At 45.0% G+C, this 22,683-nt stretch overlaps 1 protein-coding gene across 1 annotated transcript in view; it reads right to left on the reverse strand.

The window, feature by feature from the left end:
- LOC146184451 (uncharacterized) overlaps positions 1 to 22,683 on the reverse strand; it is a 49,977-nt gene that overhangs the window by 12,316 nt on the left and 14,978 nt on the right. The window contains exon 3 of the mRNA XM_084608544.1: positions 21,015 to 21,206. Within this exon, the coding sequence (XP_084464670.1) occupies positions 21,015 to 21,206 (192 nt within the window). The remainder of the gene's footprint in view (positions 1 to 21,014; positions 21,207 to 22,683) is intronic.

Genomic DNA, 22,683 nt, shown 5'->3' on the forward strand with positions numbered 1-22,683 from the left:
ATGACATCGTTGTATTTTCTTCTGCATTCGAGAGCTACCTCCATCGCCTTGATGCCGTTCTTGGAGTCTTCCTAAGAGTTGGCCTTGAACTGAACCCGAAGTAGCGTAGCTTCGGCCGACGTGAACTCAAGGCGCTCGGAAACCTGGTCGTCGCCCGTGGCGTTCAATCCAATCCCAACAAAATTCGTGCTGTACGTGCATTTCCTACACCCCGCTGTACCAGTGACGTGCGTAGTTGTCTCGGCTTTTGATGCTATTTGCAGCGGTTTGTCCCCAACTATGCGGAGACGGCCAGTCCACTCATCATTCTTCTGAAGAACGACGTTCCCTTTTGCTGGGACCAAGAACAATCTCAAGCCTTTTCTGCGCTCATTGCGGCCCTCCCCAACCCGTCCGTCATGGGACACTTCGACCCCATGGCGCCAACGGAGGTTCGCACTGATGCCAGTGGTCACAGTAATGGTGCCATTCTCCCCCAACCGCAGACGGGTCGTACTCGCGTCATTGCTTAAGCCAATGGCCTCCTTTCTGCGTTTGAGCGGAATTATTCGATCACAAAACGGGAGTGTTTAGCCCTCCTGTGAGCCATTAAAAAGTTTCGCCATTACTTGTTTGGCCACCCGTTCTCCGTTATCACCGACCACCACACGCTTATGTTGGCTTTCTACATTGAAGGACCCTACTAGTTGCCTGGGGCTCTGCGCCTTCAGTACTTCAATACACTTCTCTCGTTCACAAGTATGCCTGGCTACGCGCTAATGCATACTGCCTATCCCGCAACCCGGTAGATCCACCGCTTGAGAACAAGTATGATGATGACACATGTATGTGGTCCATCTCTGACCTTTTAAACATTCGCCATGAGCAGTGCTTGGATCCTTATTTTGGAGCATTATTAATCGCCTGAGCACGGATCAACCTGGCGCTATCCTTGCTTTACGCTCCACAACGGCACCTTATACCGGCAGAATATCCGACCAGTTGGCACTGAGGTTCTGTTCGTAATCCCCGAACACCTGCGTGCGACCATTCTTCAGCCGCTGAACCACGCGCCCAGTGCGGGCCAAGGTGGCGTATTTCGTACGTACAACAGCATCCGCTGTCGTTTTTTCGCCAGGCCTCTGCCACTCGGTTCGTAGTTATATGGCTTCTTGGGACCGGTGTCAGCGACGGAAGAACCCCTTCGGGTGTGCCTGCTAGATCCCTGCAGCCGTTCGACATCCCAGACCCATTTTTCAGAGTTGGTCTTCATCTCCTCGGGCCTTCCCCACCGTCTGCTTCGTGGAATAAATGGATTGCAGTGGCCACAGATTACACTACGCGCTACGCTGTCACACGAGTGATACCCACCAGCTGTGCAACTGACGTGGCTGCGTTTCTTTTCCATGATATCCTCCTACTCCGTGGTGCTCCACGCCAGCTGCTCGCTGACCATGGCCGTTGCTTTTTTGCTCGAGAATTCGACTAAATTCCCCGGTACTGCTTCATTAGGTACTATTTCACCACCACTTACCATCGACAAACGAACGGCCTGACCGAACGCCTCAACCGCACGCAAAGGGACATGCTGGTAATGTATGTATCAAATGATCACCATGACTGGCATAATAATTTGCCCATTCTAACATTCGCATATAATTCCTGTCATCTCAAATAATGGGTACTCGATCTTTCTATTCGGCTGAGACCCTGCACTTCCGTTTGACAGCGTACTGCCTCCCACCGCTAATGCCATTTCCTACATTCGTGACGCTCTATCCCGAGCTGACGCTGGCCGTGCTATTGCTCGCTACCGACTAGCTTCCTCGCAAAACTCTCAAAAACGCCGCCATGATTCTCGTCATCGGGATGTCCACTACTTTCCGGGTACTCGTGTCTTTCTCTGGAGTCCAGAGCTCTTCCCACTCTACGCAGGCCCTTGCCCTGTTCTATGGCCCATCACAGTCCGCTATGCCACGTCCGAGATCGTTCATGTCGCCCACATGAAGCCGTACTGCTACTGCCGTAGTTCATCGACCTAGTAACACTAGGACTGTACGTTTCGTGGGTAGGGGGTAATGTTGCATGTCCTGAAGATTGGAGAAGATGATGCTGAACAACAGAGAGACGGCGAAGGAAAACGAAGGAAAACGAACGGTCATTGGTGCTAACAGAAAGTTGGTACTCGACGGAACATTCCCGTGTCATCAGCTGTTGTGTTTCTAGTCACGTATCAATATGATGTCATTTTGCTTGCAACATTCTTCTGCGACTTTCTTTTGCCCCGCCGGAGTGGCGCAGTGGTTACGACGCTCGATTACTGTTCCCAAGGGCGCGGGAGTGAATCCTGACATCAGCGGCCGCTTTTCGATGGAGCCGAAAAGCAAGACGCCCGTGTGCTGTGCCACGTCAATGCGCGTTAATGAACTCCAGGTGGTCAAAATTTTGCGTAGTTGTCCACTACGGCGTCTCTCATAGCCTGAGTTGCTTTGGGACGTTAAACCCCATAAACCAAACCAAACATTCTTTTACCTGTATGTTGTTTCCCTGCGTTTTCTCCTGGTATAATGAGTTGGTGCTACTCTCGACAAGTTTTTGCGAATACAGCGGGCACTTTTTCCGCTTCATTACTTTACGTGTTTGAATACTTCTGTATTTTTTCAAAACCTTTTCGATGTGGCATTATTTTTTGAACACCTTCAGGTAGTTTATGTACGGGAGTTTGCAATTCACCTTCTGACTACGGGACCAACTCCTGGATAGTTGCTGAGTGCATCATGTTCGTGAAGAAAATAAACTTATGTTCACGTTCATTTGCTTGTTACTATATGCCACAGGTTCGGTAACGTTTTGCCTCAAAGAACTACAACTCCTATTATTACAAACATCCTCCCCCCCTTCGTACCTATCACAATCACGCGATGTTGCTTAGATGTACAGGGACCTTTGCTGATGTTTCCTCTTATTTCTACTGCAAGCGTTTTTTTTTCATGAGGTTGGTCCTCACCTTTGTTAAATGTTCGTCTCTAATCATGCTGTGGTCTCTAAATCAAGAAACAGTCCATAAAAATATTCTTAAGACTAACGTCCCATCTCATTCGCGTACACGACCAAGGTACAGAGGCCAGTATAGCCAAGGCTCGACCAGCCGGCCGCCGTAAATAGCGATTTGATGACAAGTCCGGTTTTCATTGACTATATACCGCTTCTGGTCCGGCGGCAGTGACATAGGTGTATGTTGCTACTTTAGCAGGTATAGATGTTTCTTTTTGGTGCATGCGTACTTGCTGGCACCAAAACTTCAGTCCGTCGTGCGAACAGTGTCAAAACGCCTGAAAAAAACGTTCAATAAGGCGCGCACCCTTTTCCATCTTGACTTGGATCAGCTAACTGGGTTGTGTAGCCGACGTAACTAATTGTCACGTGTGCGAGTGCGCGTTATATAACAAGCGCAACACTGTGGCCGATGCTTTCTTAGCCTTCACGCCGGTGTTTTAGCCATGCTTTTAATAACTGAGCAACATGACACCATGTCAAGTTTGCGGGGTGGCCGCCTCGGCGGGCATTGTCCTCATGATTAAACAAGCAAGTGACGCGCAGCAATTTGGTGCGATACGAAGTACTGCAGTCGATCGGTGCCTACACTGATGGTAGGAAACTGAGGGACAATTAAGCAAGTAAGGATAACAAAAAAAGGTTTAATGCTGGTTTCGAGGAACCATGCATGATGTGGTGGCCGAACGCGAAGAAGTGGGGCGAGAATAAAGGAGGGAGTGGGGGAGGGGGGGGTGGATGTGGGAGTTCACTGAACTCAGTTTGGGAACCGCCTGCTATAAAGAGCGTTGTACGCAAATCAATCGCACGAGGGTTGAAAAAAATTGCTTCCCTGCTTATCTGCTTATAAATGACCATCATCAGTTCTCGAAAATTAAATGCAGTAATATTCATTATTTACTTATGCTTTCTTATATAACCTCACCGCTAGAATTTGTGAATAATACAAATTTGCTCGGTTGGAATGCGCGGATAGGAAGTTTAAAAAGGACGAACCAGAACGGGGTTATCTCCTCATTCACTTGATGTTGTACAATTAGTTTGGAATCATACTCCAAGCAGCATATATATGAACGTTGACCATGCTGGGTGACCTAGCTAAATGTGATCAATCCTTTAGAAAATGCGGCCTGCCCTAGCCCAACGTTAACTATAGAGAGCTGGTAAAAGTCTACTATCCTTCTCTGCAGTATTGCTATCCTCGTTAGCTAGCGTTAACTATTTTTGAAGCAAAATTGCCTGTTTATTTATTGGCTCTAAGAAGAAACTGTAAACGCAAATTTTAAAAATTGCCCCTAAAGACGGCTAGCTGCATGGTTTCCGTTCGCTACGATGTATGTGAATGTGTTCATCGGGTTTTAAAAAAATTCTGCAAAATAATAAAGGAACCACGAGATAGGACCGCAATTTCAGCGGTTATTGGTGACGGGTGAAGTAACGAAATACGTTTATCTCTTTAAGGCTGTCCAGTACAGGTCTTGCTTGACGTTTTGGGATTTTTGCGAGAAGTGTGTGCCATAGAAAAGGAAGTGTTCTAGCAAAGTGTGCTATCAGAGTGTTCTAGTAGTGTTTAGCAGTTCTAGCAGAGTGTCGGTCTAAGTCGCGTAGTGCCAGTGGTGGCGGTGCAGACGCTTCGCATTCTGGAATGGCGTAAAGAATGGCGTAAACATCTCATTGCTGTTAGATATAGCTCCAGTCGTGAAATTATTCTTGAATGCTCAATGGGCAAAACTATAAGAGTCAGCTTTAAGCAAATGTTGATTGCAGAACACTTTCATAGTCAGGAAATAATAATAATAATAATAATAATAATAATAATAATAATAATAATAATAATAATAATAATAATAATAATAATAATAATAATAATAATAATAATACTTAATTTCCTTTACTACAAGGAAAGGAAAAGGGCAGCCGCTAAAAAGCAGCTTCGAAGAGCAGCTTGACGGGGCGGCTGCCCACATCCCTATCTCCCTATGTCCTACTTTCCCGATGTCCTGCTTTCTCGCATATGCACCGTACTTGCGACAGTCACTAGCCCAGACAGCACAAGACAACAGCCGAATATTGGAAATACATCGGCAAACGGTGGTCCTACAATGGTTCAGGATTGTCGATGGTTCCGCACCATGGGTTCTGAGCACACAACACTTCTAATCACGGACCAAGTTTCACGTGTTCTCCCCAGTGTTGGCACCACCGTTCTCAAATACGGGCAGCATTGGACAAGTTTGTCATGAGTCCTCCCGATATTGGACTAGCCTTATCGAGAAACAGGCAACATTGCACCACTTTGTCCTGTCATCGAGATAATGGACTAGCCGTATTTAGAGACTGGCAACAGCGGACCAGTTTGTGCTGCGTCCTCTCGATATCAGAAGAGCCGCTTTTAGAAATTTATGATTATGGACCAACTTGTCTCTTGGTCTCCCAATATCAGCCGTGCCGTTTCCAACAACAGGTTACAATGGACCAGTTTGAAGCGCATTCCCGATATCGGCAGTGCCCTCTCTAAAAACGGGATAAATTGGAACAATGTCTCTCGTGTTTCTCTGGCACCAGCAATGCTGCTTTAAAACGCAGCAGTCAATGGACCAAGTTACCACAGATATTGTAAGCACCACATTAAAAGCCAGGCTATGAAAGTTTCCAAAATAAATATAGTCCGATATATATTAAAATCGAAACAGAGTTCCACATTTATATATTTTAACACGCATCTAGAAGCCATTTCACAAAATTTGCGGCAATCGTATTTTAGGCGAAGGGCATTCAAACGCAATCACAGGATCAATGTAGGCGCCGCGTTTTGTTCTGCCGTCCGCCAATTGTTGTACAACTGGTATTGCTATCCTTTCTTAATATATTACACTTTGGTTCCTGAGAAAAGCGTGCAAATCATCTGTATATCACATCGCGAAAAGAAATAATTTCAATACAAACTATGAATACGGTGAGGTTTTTGCATAATGCTGGCGAGCGAAATTTATAATACAATTTCTAGATTTACAAGACTAGGACTGCAATACATATTGTACTGCAACTTGAAGCTTCTAGTGGTTTATCTACCTTATTTATTGGCGTATGAATAATAAATCATTTCACGTTTAGAACAGCGCGAACGGTGCACGCAGTACATACCAGCAGACAGTGAGAGTGACCTAATTTAGCGTTCTATTTTGCTGAACCTTCATTGGGAGTTGTGCTCACTGCTGCTATTGATGCAATGCGCGTATAGCCACCGCCAATGAGCATCGTATCAGTTACGTGATAAAGTTCCAGACAACACAGTATGTAACAATTATATTCCGGGGTTATTTGATGGGTTATTTACTCCCTTCCGTGCCGATGGTGATGTAGTAAATTCTGGTTTCTGCGTTCATCATAGCCATCTTGCGGAATTGTTATTTATATGTCATTGCTTATCAATTCCTTTTCTAAGTTCTTGACTTATAAGCATAGCATTTATTGAATAAAGAATATGAAGTAGATATAATTTAAAATGGCAATCATTGTTGTATGTTTCGGCTTAAAATTGCGTGATGTTGCAGCATGTTTAGAATTAATGCAATTTATAGCACTTTGTCATATTTCTAGCTACCATAGATCACCACATGCTCATAGACTCGGTGGACCTACCAAAACGTTTGCGTAAGAAGGGTAGAATTCCTTAGATCTGCAATGCTCTAAAATAATAGACGATAGTTTTTTTTCAGTGTGTGCATTTTAGTTTGTCAAAGAGCCTGCACCTGAATTTTAATTTTAGTCATTAGTTTTTATTTCTTCTTATCTTTGAGTAGGCTTTTTTATTCTACCATGGACCAACAGGCCATAGCACATGGCCGCGCATATTAAGCGAGTATTTGGAGCTGCTTTGGAGAAAAAGATGGTTGTGCTGCACGTTCTTCGCTGAAGAGTAGTTGCAGCAAGAGGTTATATAGTTAGAAATACGACAAAGGGGGAGGAAGAGCAAGATTTGTGAGAGCCACAGCCTCAAACACGAAAATCGCGGCTGGCAGAATGAGTGAGCGAGTGGACAGTAAGGGGAAATAAAAGAGGAGTTTTTAGAAGAGAGTACAAGACATAGGTCGGGTCAAATTAATTATAACAAAGTGTGTACAAGAGCGTCACCCACTCTGAATTTTATTGTACCGCTCTGCATTGCAAGTAAGTCTAAAAAACGCGGTATCGGAGTTTTCATGCCATCACCTTGAAGATGCCAGCACTCCTTGAAGTATGGCCTTGAAGATGCCAGTAGAAAGACGCTCGCCGTGTAGGCGTCCGAACAATCCCGTCTCTTCCCCCATATCTTTCTTGCGCCTGTTCTGTTTGTCTCTTTCTGAGCGTCGTCCGTTTTGGCGCTACAATTTTACAAAGGAACATGCGCCAACTAGCACCCCAGCAAGTGTTATTGCCCAGAAGAGTTCTAGCTTCCACCGTGCGAGGCGCAATTTTGTGTTTTTGAGTTTAAGTACTGGAATCCGGAACCTTTTTTTACTGTCGCCCAACTGCGCACCGCTCCGCATGAATTCACCCTCCTTCGTCTAAGTTGTGAATACTTTTTTTTTTTTGTTGTTGAAGCGGAATAAGGGCGGGCGAAAACAATCTTCATAATTCTGTGTCAGCATGGAGCTTCCAGGGCACTGTGTGTTCGTTTTCTGCTCCCTTATATCTTTTCAGCTTGCGTTGACGGGTTTCATCCGCACGTGTGTGTGGCGTGAGGGGCCGTTGGGAAACAGCAGGGGGCAACAGGGACCCATGCCTCTTCTGCTGCTGCTGCTGCTGCTGACCCGAGATCGGGCTTGTTTGTCGCTCTCTGGGAGGCTGGAGTGAAAGGGAAATGTCCTTCCCGCCGAAACGTCGCGGCCTTCTTTTCTCCTTGAAAAGTTCGGTTTTAGACAGAAAGAGGATATGTGTATCAAGCCTCTTGCCAACTGCTTTTTCGGTAATTCAAAAGTTAGTTTTCTTTATTTGTGTTAACGAGCGCGTCCCCCTGTTATCAGTATATCTATCGGCAAGATTAATAGTCACACAATTTAAATCAGCATATATGAAGCTGTTTCTATCTGGGGAAGCAAAAGCTACATTTGACACGCCGTGACAGCTCCAGCGTACCTCAGAGACGCGGGCTGCAAGGAGCTATTTCTAACATCTTCCTTTCGTCCTTTTATGTTGTCGATCGTTCAAAAATTATTGTAGCTTATATGCCAATTTGTTTTTGATCGGCAAAAAAACAGAATCCGGGCAAATGAGTTCACAAATTACAGACCAATTTCAGTCTTACCGGTATTTTCAAAGGTATACGAAAAAGGCTATAAATAATCTTTTGACTGTGTTCATCCAGAAACACAAGATAATCTCACCCTTTCAATTCGGGTTTCAAACGAACAAGATGCCCGAAGAGGCCCTGCTTAAAGTAAAATTGTTAATTATAAAAAATATTGAAACAAGAATGTACACTCTGGGAATCTTTCTTGATTTAAGAAAGGCTTTCGATTCAGTTAACCTTGAAACTATGCTTTATAAGCTCCGCAGGTATGGAATTCGAGGCGTTGCATCAGACCTCATTAAAAGCTATTTTTCATACAGATACCAATTCGTAAATCTCAATGGAGAGCACTCGGAAAATCTAGAAATTCTTCCATGGTTCCGGTACCGTCGATGACACCAGGCACTGCGTTTACAGGGTGGCCAGTTTTTCTAGCACGATATCCCCCCCGTCCTTCAGCAAATCTGTAGTTATCTGATCCTCTCCAGCTGATTTCCCCCTTTTCATAGTTTCTAGTGCTTTCTTGACCTCGTCCTTCGTCACTGGTGGAACGTCTGACTGTTTTTCCCTACCGCCAATCTCATTACAGTCCTGACTACTTTGGCTACTGTAGAGATCTGTATAGAACTCCTCGGCTACTTTGACTATCTTTTCCATATTAGTGATGACGTTGCCCGCCTTGTCCCTTATCGCATACATCTGGTTTTTGCCTATGCCCAATTTCTTCTTTACCGCTTTAAGGCTTCCCCCGTTCTTTACAGCATGCTCAATTTTCTCTATGTTATACTTCCTTATATCGGCCACCTTGAGGTTGTTGATTAGCTTTGATATCTCGGCCAATTCGATCTGGTCTGCTGGATTGGAAGCTTTCATACTCTGGCGTTTCTTAATCAAATCTTTCGTCTCCTTAGACAGCTTACCGGTATCCTCTCTAACTATCCTACCGCCTACTTCTACCGCGCACTCAGTAATGATATCTCTGAAATTATTGTTCCTTGCCTCTACGGTAATGTCGCCATCCTCAGTTAGAGCTGAATACCTATTCTGTAGCGAGATCCTGAACTCTTCTGCCCTCCCCCTAACCGCTAATTCGTTGATGGGTTTCTTTCTTACTAATCTGTTGCGTTCCTTCTTCAGATTTAGGCTAATTCGGGACCTCACCATCCTGTGGTCACTGCATCGCACTTTCCCGATTACCTCGACATCTTGCATAATGGCTGGGATTGAACACATTATGAAGTCGATTTCATTTTTAGTCTCTCCGTTAGGACTTTTCCATATCCGGTTCTTCCGTTTGTTGAAGAAGGTATTCATGATTCGTAAGTTATTGCGCTCTGCAAACTCAACTAGTAACTCCCCCCTGCTATTCCTAGAACCAATGCCATAGTCACCTACTGCCTTGTCTCCTGCCTGTTTTTTCCCTACCTTGGCATTGAAGTCGCCCATTAGTACAGTATACTGCGCCTTTACTTTTCGCATTGCCGATTCTACATCTTCATAGAAGCTTTGAACTGCCTGGTCATCATAACTACATGTAGGTGCATAGGCCTGTACAACCTTCAGTTTATACCGCTTATTAAGCCTAATGACGATGCCTGCAACCCTCTCATTAATACTATAGAATTCATCTATATTACCCGCTATATACTTATTGACCAGGAAACCTACTCCTAGTTGTCGCCTCTCTGGTAAACCTCGGTAACACAGTACATGCCCATCCTTCAGTACAGTATATGCCTCATTCGGCCACCTAACCTCACTAAGCCCTATGACATCCCATTTCATGCCCTCTAGTTCCTCTAACAGCACTGCTGAACTAGCTTCACTAGTTAGGGTTCTAGCATTAAACGTTGCCAGGGTCAGTTTCCAATGGCGGCCTGTCCAGCGGAGCCAGGCTTTCTTAGCACCCCCTGCTGCGTCACAGGTCTGACCGCCGCCGTGGTCAGTTGTTCCGCATCCGCTGGTGACTGAGGGCCGGGGTTTCATGGAGCTTATCATAGGAGGTTGCGGCCAATTACTGCACCAGGGTGGCCAACTCCTGTTCTGGTGAGGGAGTGCATTACCGGAGGTGTTCACCGGCATCAGGTCGCTCCCCAAACCTGTGTATGCAATTCCATCGACACGCGGATTTTTCTTTTTTTTTTTTTATCCGGTGGAGAATTGCGTGGCACCGGGATTTGAACCCCGGTCCTCTTGCATGCGAGGCGGATGTTTTGCCGCTACGCCGCTGCTGCACCCCTTTTCCTGAAATACCTTAAGGAAGTGCCTAATGCTTTCATGTTTTCCTTTTTTGAACGCCGAATTTTTGGCGCACATAAATTCTTTCAGGTGCGTAATTTCCGTTTTCAGATAACTCTGCCGATTTTTTGTTACTGTCTTTAGCAGTTATACTGGCCCATGGTATGGCATGCGGAGGCACGTGGAATTACTGTTTAATTTTAATTATGCTATAGAAAAGAAACTGCTCTCAAATTTATGCGTACTGCTTATATAGAAAACTGTGCTAGCGTAATCATGTAATTTGTAAACATTGTTCAACGAAGCTGAAAAATGCCATATCTATATGTGGTAGAAAAGGGTCATAAAGTAAAGAAACGTAGTTCTGACATTTGCTTCTGAATATGATAATTTCGGCGTGTCACACAGCTCATTCGAATTTGAAATCAGAGGGATTAGGTACAAAAGAAAAATATATTCTTTTAACTGCCGTAAGCTTGAATTCCAAAAATACGAAGAAATATTCTTGTTTTACAGCATTTTACATAATTTGCTGCAATATGTTTTTCTCTTCACTTATTTGTCACAACACTGGCATCATTTTATTTAAGGGTTGATAAATGGAGCCTTGGTGTAATATATATGCATTTAGTTATCAGGGATTTTACGGCTGAATTCAAGTTATCGTGAAAGAGCAGATTCTCTTCAAGCAGATCAGACATTTTCAAGCCATTTGAGTTCATCTATTGACAAGGTGTTGTAGTCGAATGTCTTGCACCGGACAGCCGCCTATATGTTACCTCTACATCATTAAATTAGAGCATACCCAACTAGCGCAGCAATATGCATTTATGATGTCCACTGCGACGTAATTGTTACAGCTCAAAGTAGTTTCTCTTAAGGTGATCTCTGTCATCTTTTAAAGTTTGCTTTACTACTGTAATGTGCTTGCACAACGGGATTACGCGCAATGACACGTATACGTATACTGTTCATTTTTTTATTTCTAAGCTAGTCTATTTAAACAATCCAGCTGATTTCTGCTTATTGCAGCAAGGCCTGTGTTGTGATATTCTTTTATTTATTTGTTTTACAAATGCCATGCGTGCAAGCAGAAATTGCAGTTTTTGATTACCAGCATTTCATCTGCAAAAGGTTGCGGATTCGTTACATCGAGAGGATGGCAGGAGCAAGCTGTTCGCTGAGCCAGTGCACCCTCTCCAGTTAGGCACTGTTCTTATCCAAGCACAGCCTCTGAACGACTAGATTCCTGATAGCAGCGTAGCCACGACTACCTGGATAAACTACCCAAGAGCTGTTCCTCTGTTCACTTCATACAAATTCAAGGGTAGCTATAAGTATTAGGCTACTTCAAAACGAAGGCGGGTGAATAGGTGGAACAGGATAGGTATATTTTTAAGTGAATATACACTGAATATTGAAAGGCTGTTTCCTCCATACAGAATAGCCATTTGATTAACCCTTCATTCCGCTGGGTATTCTGCCAACAGGCGCTGAAGGTGTGCATATAAGGTTCTCATTTTTTGAATATGTTCCAGTTACTTACAAGTAGAAGGGTTGATTGAACCGTTTGACTGAAATATTTATTTGTGCATCGCTCCTCCAGGTTAAATTAGAAAAATACGTAGCATAACCTAAGCAGGACAGCCTGCATGGCTCGACAATTCCTATCAAATGCGAGGTTTGTAATGAAACATAAATGGAAAAGTATGTGATAGGCCCGTTTAAGAAAAGCTGCTGGTTTTCCAACCATGGGAACTTAAATGGATGAAAAAAGTTGTTCTACGTCGCCTAATAATGAAAACGCCTACAATATATGTTCTTTCTGGTAGTGCCAAATTGACTGTATGATGGACCAATATCGGTGTGAATGATGGTCTAACAATGAAAAATGTAGTAAACTTCCCGAGAGGCAATGTAGGTCCTGCATTAATTCCTGTTGTTTTAGCAGTGGAACATCGTCGGCTCAATGATGGTGTGCTGCTTGGAACCGCATACCTCGCCACCACCCTAGAACGTCAAACTCTGATCAGGGCAGCGCTGCAGAGAAAAGTTGCCTTCGCTATTTGACCAGTAATCTGGGAATGCTGAAATTGTTGCCTTGTCGTGTGGTCGTTTTTTGATCTATGCTGACTTTGTGGGAAGCCTATTAAATAAATCTACGTTAATTGCAGCTTGACAGGAACAACACAGATTCCTGTTTCTTGAGGTAATCTACAACGTTTACACTGGCACTTTCTTCGTCCTGAGAGTATATAAAACGTTAGATAATAGTTATTTAATATTCATTACAATAGTGTAGAAAAAATATACTGCAGAAAATGATAGCTATTCTGAACAGCTCACGAGTCTGGGGCGCACCGTATTTATAACGTCGATTGGATTTATCTGGGACCCCCCCGCCCCCAGCCTGTACATATATTAACAACACCGGTGACATGTTGGAAGCACCGAAGTCGAATAAGGCAATAAAGGAATAAAGACAACCCTTAGCTGAAGCTATGCCACACGTACATTGCTGCCTTTACGTCAAGCTCCTGCGCTCCCAAGAAAGATCGGAACCTCACAACGACTTCCCGTTAAGCATACTGTCAGCCTTTTATAATAGGCGTCTGAAGCACGCGATCTGAAGGCCGTATGTGCTGTGTGTGCATGCTGCCCACCACCTCAAGTAACATTCAGCCTTTATTCTGAAAGTACGTGTCAGATTACCAAGTGAGCTTGTGGGGGCCCACGCTACATATCTCTAGCGCCCGTGGCGCGCCGCGCTTCCAACGGCCGCACCACCTTCCCAAGGCTCCTTGCGCGCTGCCGGTTTCCCTCTCCCCGCTCGTTCGGGGATAACCGGTCCCGCGCGAGGGGTCTATAAAGGAAGGCTCGTGCCGCCGTCTGGCCTTCTTGGTTCCTGGCTCGTCACTCCCGCTTCTCCCCTGGCTCTCTCCACGAGCACGACCCGCAGCCACCCGGACGACGACCCCGGACGGCCTCGACGACCCCCGCGCGTAACGTGAGATAAAGAATGTTTGTTACACGGCCCACTGTGTGTTTTGTCGTGCGCATGCCTGTGGCAGAGGAATCGCCCACAAGCTTTACGACCTGACTAGTTTTTGAACTTAAATAAACTAAAAGGCATCATGCCCACACGGTACACGTGCTTGTGGAAATAAAAAGTGGTTTTGTACCCCTGATTTTAACCAAACTTCGGCTGGACGTTAACTACCCATAGTAGGAAGACGCTGGAGCTCTCGGCCACTCTTCTACGCCAGATTCACATTTATGTTTTGTTTTGATATAGATTGCTGCGTTTTTCATTGCCCGCTTCACTGTAATCTTTCAGTTCTCTACGAATCATGGTGAAGTAACGTTCGTCCGGCGTTTAACATCCGTTTAGGATGGAAGGCTGTAGTCTTTCAACGAGACGTTTAGGATGTTTTTATTTATTCTATTTGATGGGCCCGCAACACTGTGGCATTGGTTAGGGCACTAGACTGCTGCACGAAAGCATGCGTGGTTGAATCCTGGCCGTCGCGGCCGCTTTTCGATAGAGGCGAAAAGCAAGGCACCCTTGTGCTGTGATATGTCTGTGCACTTTAAAGAACCCCAGTTGGCCTAAATTTCCTCAGCCCTCCACATCCGCATATCTCATAGGCTTAGCTAACTCTTTGGGACGTTAAACCCCCGCACACCAAACCAAAATATTTTTACTGGATGTGTTTCAGTTTTTATTGTTCTAATCTGGTAATTTTTCATGATTTGTTTGCTCTTTTCAAGTTATTGGGCACGAGACATGATATTGGTACTGGAGCCCGCATAGCAATAGCAAGGGGGAAACGTTGGCGCAGAGGTAGAACATCGGCTGTGCGTGCAAAAGGACCATGTTTCGAATCTCGGTGCCGCGCAATAAAGAGGTTTTGGGTGGGACCTGATGCCGGTGAACACTTCCGGAAATGCACTTCCTCATCACAACAGAATTTGGCATGCCTGGTATAGCAATTGGCCCAACCTCCTATGAATATCCGAACACACCCCTGGTCATCAGTCCCCTGCGGCTGCGAAGCAATTGACCACAGCGGGGGTCAGAGCTTTACCGCAGCTAAGGGCGCTAAAAATCTCTGGCTCCGGACAGGCCACCATTGGAAACTCACACTAGCATGTTTTAAGCTAGAATTCTAGGCAATGAGGCTTGTTTAGCAGTACTGTTAGAGGAACTTGTAGGGAACGATCTTCCATCGTCCCCTTTAAAGTCGGCTTTCCTTCCGCGGTAGTTACTCTAGCTATCGCGGATTTGCGCCAACATTGGTGGTTAACATTAACTATCGAGAGATAGCGCTACCGTCGCGGAAGCACAAGCGCCACCCCTGATCTTACCGCACACGCGGACAAAGCCAACTCTCTTCGGCATCGGGAACTGGACGCGAGTGGACGTCTCCTCGCGGCCCTCCGCAGTCACCGGCGAAGTGAAGCCTCGTGGGACTTCTCCCGCTTGCCCGTCTTGTCCGGCCTCAGAGTTTATCCCCTGCCCTAGCGTGGGCAAACATTTGCCTATAGCCTTGCTGGTGAGTCAGACGACCTGTATTCATTAGCGTGTTTTATTGGTAGCTGGCGTTGTTGTTGCTGAAGAAATAAATGCCTGTTTGTTGTCAGCACGTATTGTGCCTTTGTTCCCGCGAGCACGGCCCGCAGTGGTCGGCGTGCGCTCGGTATCGCACTCGATCACTGGGTGGGGTTGCGGTTTAGACTTTCAGCCGCGACTAAGCGGAGAAAACGTATTTATCCCCCTATTACAACACCACAAACTAGAGGGTGTGAAATGGCATGCCATAGCGCTTAGTGAGGGAAGGAGGCCGAATGAGGTAAACACTGTACTGAAACGCGGACATGTATCCTGTTATCAAGGTTTACCGCAAAGACGACGGCTAAGATTCCTTCTTTATAAGAATATAGCTGGTAATTTATTGGATTCTATAGCATTATTCAGAGCGTGGCAGACACCGTAATAAAGGTTATTAAGCTGTATAAACTCAAGGTTTTGCATCCCTATGTGCCTATAAGTAGTCATGATGCCCAGGCAATTGAAAGCATCTACGAAGATGTTGAATTAGTAGTGGGAAAGAAGAGGCGCAGGGGGGGGGGGGGGGTACTGCACTAATGGGCGACTTAAATACTAAGGTGGGGAAAGAAGGGGCTGCCAACCGGCCAGTGTGTGACTTTAGCATTGGTTCTAGAAATAGATCAAGTTACTAGTTTATACTAAAAAAAGAAATTGACATCATAATGTGTTCTAACCCCGGCATAATGCAAGGATGCAGAGGTAGTCGGAAAAGTGCGCTGCAATGACCACAGAAAAGCAAGGTCTTGAATGTGTGTAGATTAGAAAAGGGAATGAAACAGATTAGTAGGGTAGCAGTTCATCAAACATTTGGCGAAAAAGTGGGGGGGGGGGGGGGGGGGGAGTGCGGAAGAATTTAAAATCTCGCTGTAGAAATATGGTGCTTTTAACTGAGGATGAAGACCTTAGCATAGCGGAATTGAGAAATAATTTCCAAGATATTATTACCGAATGCACTGTAAAAGTAGGTGGTAGAAGTGCTAGAGCGGATACTGGTAAACTATCTAAGGAGACAAAATATGTGATTAAGAAATTACAAATAGGAAACCTTCCAACCCAACATGTACAATAGAAATGGCAGAGATCTGCCAAATATATCAAAGCTAATCAATCAGCGTTATTCGGGTGACATAATGAAGTATACTGAGGGGAAGGTGAGCAAGCTTAAAAGAACGGGGCAGCTTTAGACGGCGAAGGCGGAAATTGAGCAATAACGAAACTCAGATGTATGATGGACAAGATGGACAATCACATCATGAATATGAAATATAGTCAGAGTAGCAGAGGAGTTGTCTAGTTATCTTACAGTAGCCACAATAATCAGAACAATAATGAGATTGGAAGCAGTGAAAAATACTCAGATGTTCCGCGAGTGACGAAAGACGAGGTCAGAAGGCATTAGAAACTATAAAGGAGAAACTATAAAGGATGGGGGAGGATCAGGCACTACAGATTTCTTCTAGGACGGAGCTTATCGTGCTTGGAAAACTGGCCACCCTTTACACGTAATAGCTGGTTTCATCGATGGTAGCGGAATCTTGGAAGAATGCCGAAATTATCGTAATTGATAAGAAAAAGTAGGCTAAGGGCTTCATAAATTAGGCAACACTCAGCTTACAATCCGTTATATTCAAGGTAATTACCAGGGTAATAGATAACAGGATTACGAGAACCTGCGCAGATTTTAGGAAAGGGTCGATCATATCCATACCACCAATAAGGCTGCAGAAAAGTTCTCAGAATATAACCAGCTCTTATACATTGCACTGAGTAATTACAAAAAAGTATTTGGCTCAGCAGGAACATCGGCAGTCATGCAGACATTGTGATATCAGGGTGTAGGCAAGGTGTATGTTAAAGCACTTTATTTTTCTGCATAAAGAAAGTTAAAAATTTCCCATAAACGGGTTAGGCAAGGAGTAAGGATAACGGAAGTACTATTCACAGCTTGCTTAGAAGAAGTATTCAGAGATTTCGAATGGGAGCAGTTAGAGAATAGGTTGCATGGAGAACACCTAAATAATCGGCGATTTGCTGATGCCATCCACCTGCTAAAATCTCGGGGAATAAATTGCAAAGAATGATTGATGACATAGAAGAGAAAAGCAGGAAAAAAGGAACACAAGAGCTCTGTATAAGACAATCAAAGATATCAAAGGAAGCTTCCGTGCTAAGCTGGGCGTGATAAAGGACAAACGAGGCAAGGACCTCACTGAAGCCTCAGAGATAAAGAAGAGGTGGCAGGAATACACAGAAGAACTGTACAAGAAGGACCCGGATGTGCAAACCCAACATAGGACGGTTGTGATTACTGATCTCGAGCCGGGCATCCTGAAGAGTGAAGTTGAATGGGCCTTAGCCAGCCTTGCTAAGAACAAAGCTAGCGGAATTGATGGTATTCCAGCTGAGTTGCTTCAAAACCTCAATCACGACGCTGTTAACACACTGCATACATTATGTCAAAAGATTTGGACAACCCTGCAGTGGCCACAGGATTGGAGGAGGTCAGTTTACATCCACATTCCAAAGAAAGGCAGTGGCAAAGATTGTTCCAACTACCGCACGATCGCGCTTATTTCGCATGCTAGCAAGGTGATGTTAAAAATCCTGCAAGGTAGGCTGCAGCAGTATGTGGATCGGGAGCTTCCGGACGTGCAAGCTGGGTTTCGCAAGGGCAGAGGAACTAGAGACCAAATTGCCAACCTTCGCTGGATCATGGAAAAAGCAAGAGAGTTCCAGAAACCCATTTACTTCTGCTTTATTGATTATGCGAAAGCGTTTGTCTGCGTAAATCACAGCAGATTGTGGCAAGCTCTCCAAGAGATGGGAGTTCCAATTCACCTCATCTGTCTCCTCAGGAACCTTTATGAAGGGCAAGAGGCCACAGTCAGAACTGGGCATGGTCTTACTGATTGGTTTCCGATTGAGAAAGGGGTGAGGCAAGGCTGCATACTGTCGCCCTGCCTATTTAACCTATATGCAGAGTGCATCATGAGGAAGGCCGGTCTGGACGAGTCTTCAGCTGGAGTGAAGATTGCTGAAAAACGTATCAACAACCTTAGATATGCGGATGATACCACTTTAATGGCAGAAAGTGAAGTGGAACTCAAGAGACTTCTGATGCGCGTACAAGAAGAGAGTGAGAAGTTTGGGCTTAAACTGAACATTAAAAAGACGATGATTATGGCGTCTTGCCCTATCAAGTCTTGGAGCATCAATGGACAAGAAGTGGAAGCTGTGACAGATTTTCTGTTCTTGGGCGCCAAGATTACCTCGGAAGGAGACTGCAGCCATGAAATTAGGAGACGCCTGCTTCTGGGAAAGAGAGCAATGATTAGCCTTGACCGCCTAGTAAAGAGCAGAGATATTAGTCTGCCAACCAAGATCCGTATAACCCGTGCTATGGTCTTTCCAGTTGTGATGTATGGATGCGAGAGTTGGACTGTGAAAAAGGCTGACCGCCGAAGGATTGACGCGTTTGAATTGTGGTGCTGGCAAAGACTCTTAAGACTTCCTTGGACTGCCAGAAGATCAAATCAGTCGATATTGTCGACCATAAACCCTGACTGCTCATTGGAGGGTCAAATTCTAAAGTTAAAGCTCAGCTACTTTGGTGATCTGATGAGAAGAGAGGGGTCGCTGGAGAAAGATTTGATGTTGGGAAAGGTTGAAGATCGCCGGAGAAGGGGTAGGCAGCGAACGCGATGGTTAGATGGCGTTCTCGAGGCATTGCAGATGAAGCTATGTGATGTTAAGAAGATAGTGAGAGACCGGAAAGCGTGGCGTGACATGGTCCATAGGGTCACGAAGAGTCGGACACGACTGAACGCCTGAACTGAACTGAGGCCTAACTATCAATATGCAGAACACTTACGCAATAATCAACAGCCTAGTGAATGAACAACAGTTTCCAATAAGTAGCGAATCACTGGAAGTCGTAGGGCAATATGTCGACTTAGCACATGTAGTAACTGCAGATCCTCATTCTTAAAGGAAAATATCCAGAATAAGAATGAAATGAAGCACATTTGGCGAGTACCCGCAGATTATGACCAGCAGTTAACGAGCATCACTCAAGAGGAAAGTACATCACAGTTGCAATTTATCTGTTCTCACCTCTGGCGCTGAAAAGTGGAGGCTAACGAAAAGGGTTCAACTGAAGTTGAGGACAACGCGGAGGGCTATGGAACGAAAAACAGTAGGTGTAAAGTTAAGATATATAAATCGTGCATAGTGGGTCCGGGAAATACCTCAGGTAACTGACACTCTTGATGAAATTAATACGAAGAAATAGGCATGGGCACGGCACGTACTGTGAAGGGAGGACAACCGATTGTCGCTTAGGGTAATAAATTGGATTCCAGGGGAAGGAAAGAGAAGTAGGCTGCGGGAAAAAGTTAGGTGGGCGGATGAAGTCAGTTTGATGCAGCCTGCACAGGACCTAGATAATTGGATAATAATAGGAGAGGCCTTCGCCCTGCATTGACCGAACGATGACGATGATGATGCATATCGATATGAATTTGAGGCCCCTGCCTTATACTCATCGATGACATAAATGTTGTAATTGGTTCACACCCCCACACCGGACATAAAAAGAGTAATATTTATGGTGGTGTCTTGATATCAGAGGTTACTTGCTAATGGCATACGGAAGTAGAAAAGTATCTAATTGAAATTTTGTAGAACTTGCTAGGAACAAAAATCCGGTCTTCCGATCGTAACTGTTCCTTCTGCCATGTCGGCGTTTGTTCAACTTCGTTCGTCGCCTAGAGCAGATGGAATGCAAGGTCTGTGGATCGAAGGGAGCGAGAATATTTCTTTTTATTAAATATATTGTGCGAACCAAGTGTTAAGAGTTGAATAATTTTCTAATAAAACAAAATATATTGTCCACACTCCATACACTGCTAGCCCCGCCGGGGAGCAGGGGTTACGGCGCTCGACTACTGTTTCCAAAGGCGCGGGATCGAATTCCGGCTTCGGCGGCCGCTTTTCGATGGAGGCGAAAAGCTGCGATGTCAGTTCACGTTAAAGAACCCCAGGTGGTCAAAATTTCTGGAGTCCTCCACTACGGCGTCTCTTATAGCCTGAGTCGCTTTGGGACGTTTAACCCCACAAACCAACCAAACCAAACCAACCAACTATACACTGCTAGCCGGTGCATCTCGCATGTGAATGAACAGCGCTTAAGGTACGCCCTCCCACCGCCAAAGAAACAACAACAATGGCTGTTACTTTTTTCACCGCACGTAGCTTTAGCCCTTAGCCCTCCATGCGTTACCGAACTACATGCAATGAATTTCATAATGGCATGCTGAGGTGGTTCGATGATTTTTAGTTCTTGTGTGTGTAAAGTTATGTAGCTTTAAATGTTTGCTCTAGGACTTGGTCAAGCTGTGCGTCAAGGCGAGCGCATTAGTAAAATCAGCCTCGAATAAGAGCCGGTTATTTCAAATGACCGTTCTGGTGATTTGCTTTTGAAAACATTATTTAATGAGTCGTAACTTTCTTGAGCGTTTTAAACAAATAAATGAATGCTATGTTTCCAAGCCTAAGCTACAATGTTTACTTTTCGTTGTCCACTAAACCTCTATTTTATTGGCACGCGGCTGGGGCTTTGCTACTTGCTTCAGAAACTGTCTTTCCAATATTAGCAGCGCCATATTTGAATAGTTGCAGCAAGATCTGTCATCGCATCGACGACATACGTTCGGCTTGACTGATGGGAGGAATACGGCTTTTCTGGGACTGGACAAAGCCAGTGGTTTCATTTCCATAGACTCTCATCCACATTCTCATGTAGCATTTGTTGTTTCCCAAAAGGTGAGTTGAGCCGGTTATTGAGTTCGTCATTCTCACTTGTGCCGACTCGGCGGTGGCCATCGTATCCTCCGATGATGAAGATGCGCCCGGACATCTCCACCATATGGTGGCTGCTGCGAGGGCTGGGCATGTGCTGTATCAGGCACCACGAGTTGGACAAAGGCGTGTACTGTTCTACGCAGCTCAGAACTAGGTGACCGTCGCAGCCGCCACTCACGTAGACCCTGCCTGCGTTGGATGCACAGGGATCGGCGTGAGCTTCGAGAAAGCGTGAAATTTCGCCGGGATGTTTCTTTGAAGTTATTTGCTTCGCTAATCATCGACGTTTACGCAGCTAACAAAAGTTCACCTCTATGAAGGCATTAGGCGTAACGAGAAAACGGGAATTTGCGAGTAGATGAACGCGGGGGTTCTGTGGTTAATAATTATACTGCCTTTACCCCACGTCGGCAGGTAGCACAACTTCTTCCTCTGCTGCATAGCCGAATCCTTACGGCGCCCCTTTAAGTCATACGATTGTAGGGAGGTGTTGAAAAGTTTCCTTAGCTGAGGGATTTACATATGGGGTGTAACAAATGCTCCGCTACACTGTTAAGCAATAAAAGAGTTGCTCGATTGTTCTTGATAAAAACAGCAAAGACAAACTTCGATACTGCTGAACGGTTTAAAACAAAATATTGCATATAAGGAAAAAATGAAGATTTATATTGCAAGCTGCAATAAAGCCCAAGCTTTACTCGGTCACTTTTACGTAAACAGTAAAAGTAAAAGTAAACAGTAAAAAACAGTAACAGTAACAGTAAAAGAAGTTTGTCTCATTGACACTGCGTATGTCAATTATAGCGGTTCCTAATAGGTACAGCCGCCCTGATATTTATAAGATAGAGCGAGCGTCGCCCAAGCTGCTAGTCAGCGCCTTACTACGGCGATATGCGTGCAACACGGCAAGAGCTCGCGCACGCGCACGAAGGTAGGACGTCGTCTAGTAAGCTCTTCCGATCACGATGACACACGCCCTGCCACCATATCTTTTCGCAAAAAAAGACAAGCAGAAAAAACAAAACAAAAGAAACCGGCGTGCAGTAGAGCCCACATACTTTGCTTGTGCCACTTTTACCGTGTTTCTATCAAACAGAAGGCTGCTAAAATCAGAAGTTCCAAATTGTAAGAAATGCTTCCTACGTGCTGCTGTATTTTTTTCCTTTTTTTTACTTTTTCTTATCTTAACTCTTCTCCAGGAAGGAAATCACGTCTAAATGTCGCATGCTATTCGTGCGCATGTGCTCTACTGCCCTTCGGGTATTCGCGAACAGATTATATGGCAGGGCGGCTGTCCTCATGATCGGAACAGCATAGCAGACGACGCTCTACCTTTGCATGCGTATACAAACTCTAGCCGTGTTGCACGCTTATCCCCGTTATAAGGCACTGGCCAGCAGTTCGGTCGGTGCTCGCCCTATATTGTTAAAATTCAGGGCAGCTGTACAATTCTACGACACGCCAATAATTTAGCTTCGTGCCGAACAAGGTAAACGCGCTCGAATTGTTTCCAAATGTAGCTCATTTTCTTGTTTCCGGCTGAAACAAGAAAGCGTAAAGGGTCGTACGCAGCGTCACAACATTACAAATTGTACTGCGGTATATGAGACACACTATGAAAGTAGCATAGACATCGATACACGGGAGGAACTTCAAGTCAGTTTTT

This window comes from Amblyomma maculatum, chromosome 7 (assembly GCF_055883805.1).
Source record: "Amblyomma maculatum isolate TAMU_Amacu chromosome 7, ASM5588380v1, whole genome shotgun sequence".
In the NCBI taxonomy this organism is placed as follows: domain Eukaryota; kingdom Metazoa; phylum Arthropoda; class Arachnida; order Ixodida; family Ixodidae; genus Amblyomma; species Amblyomma maculatum.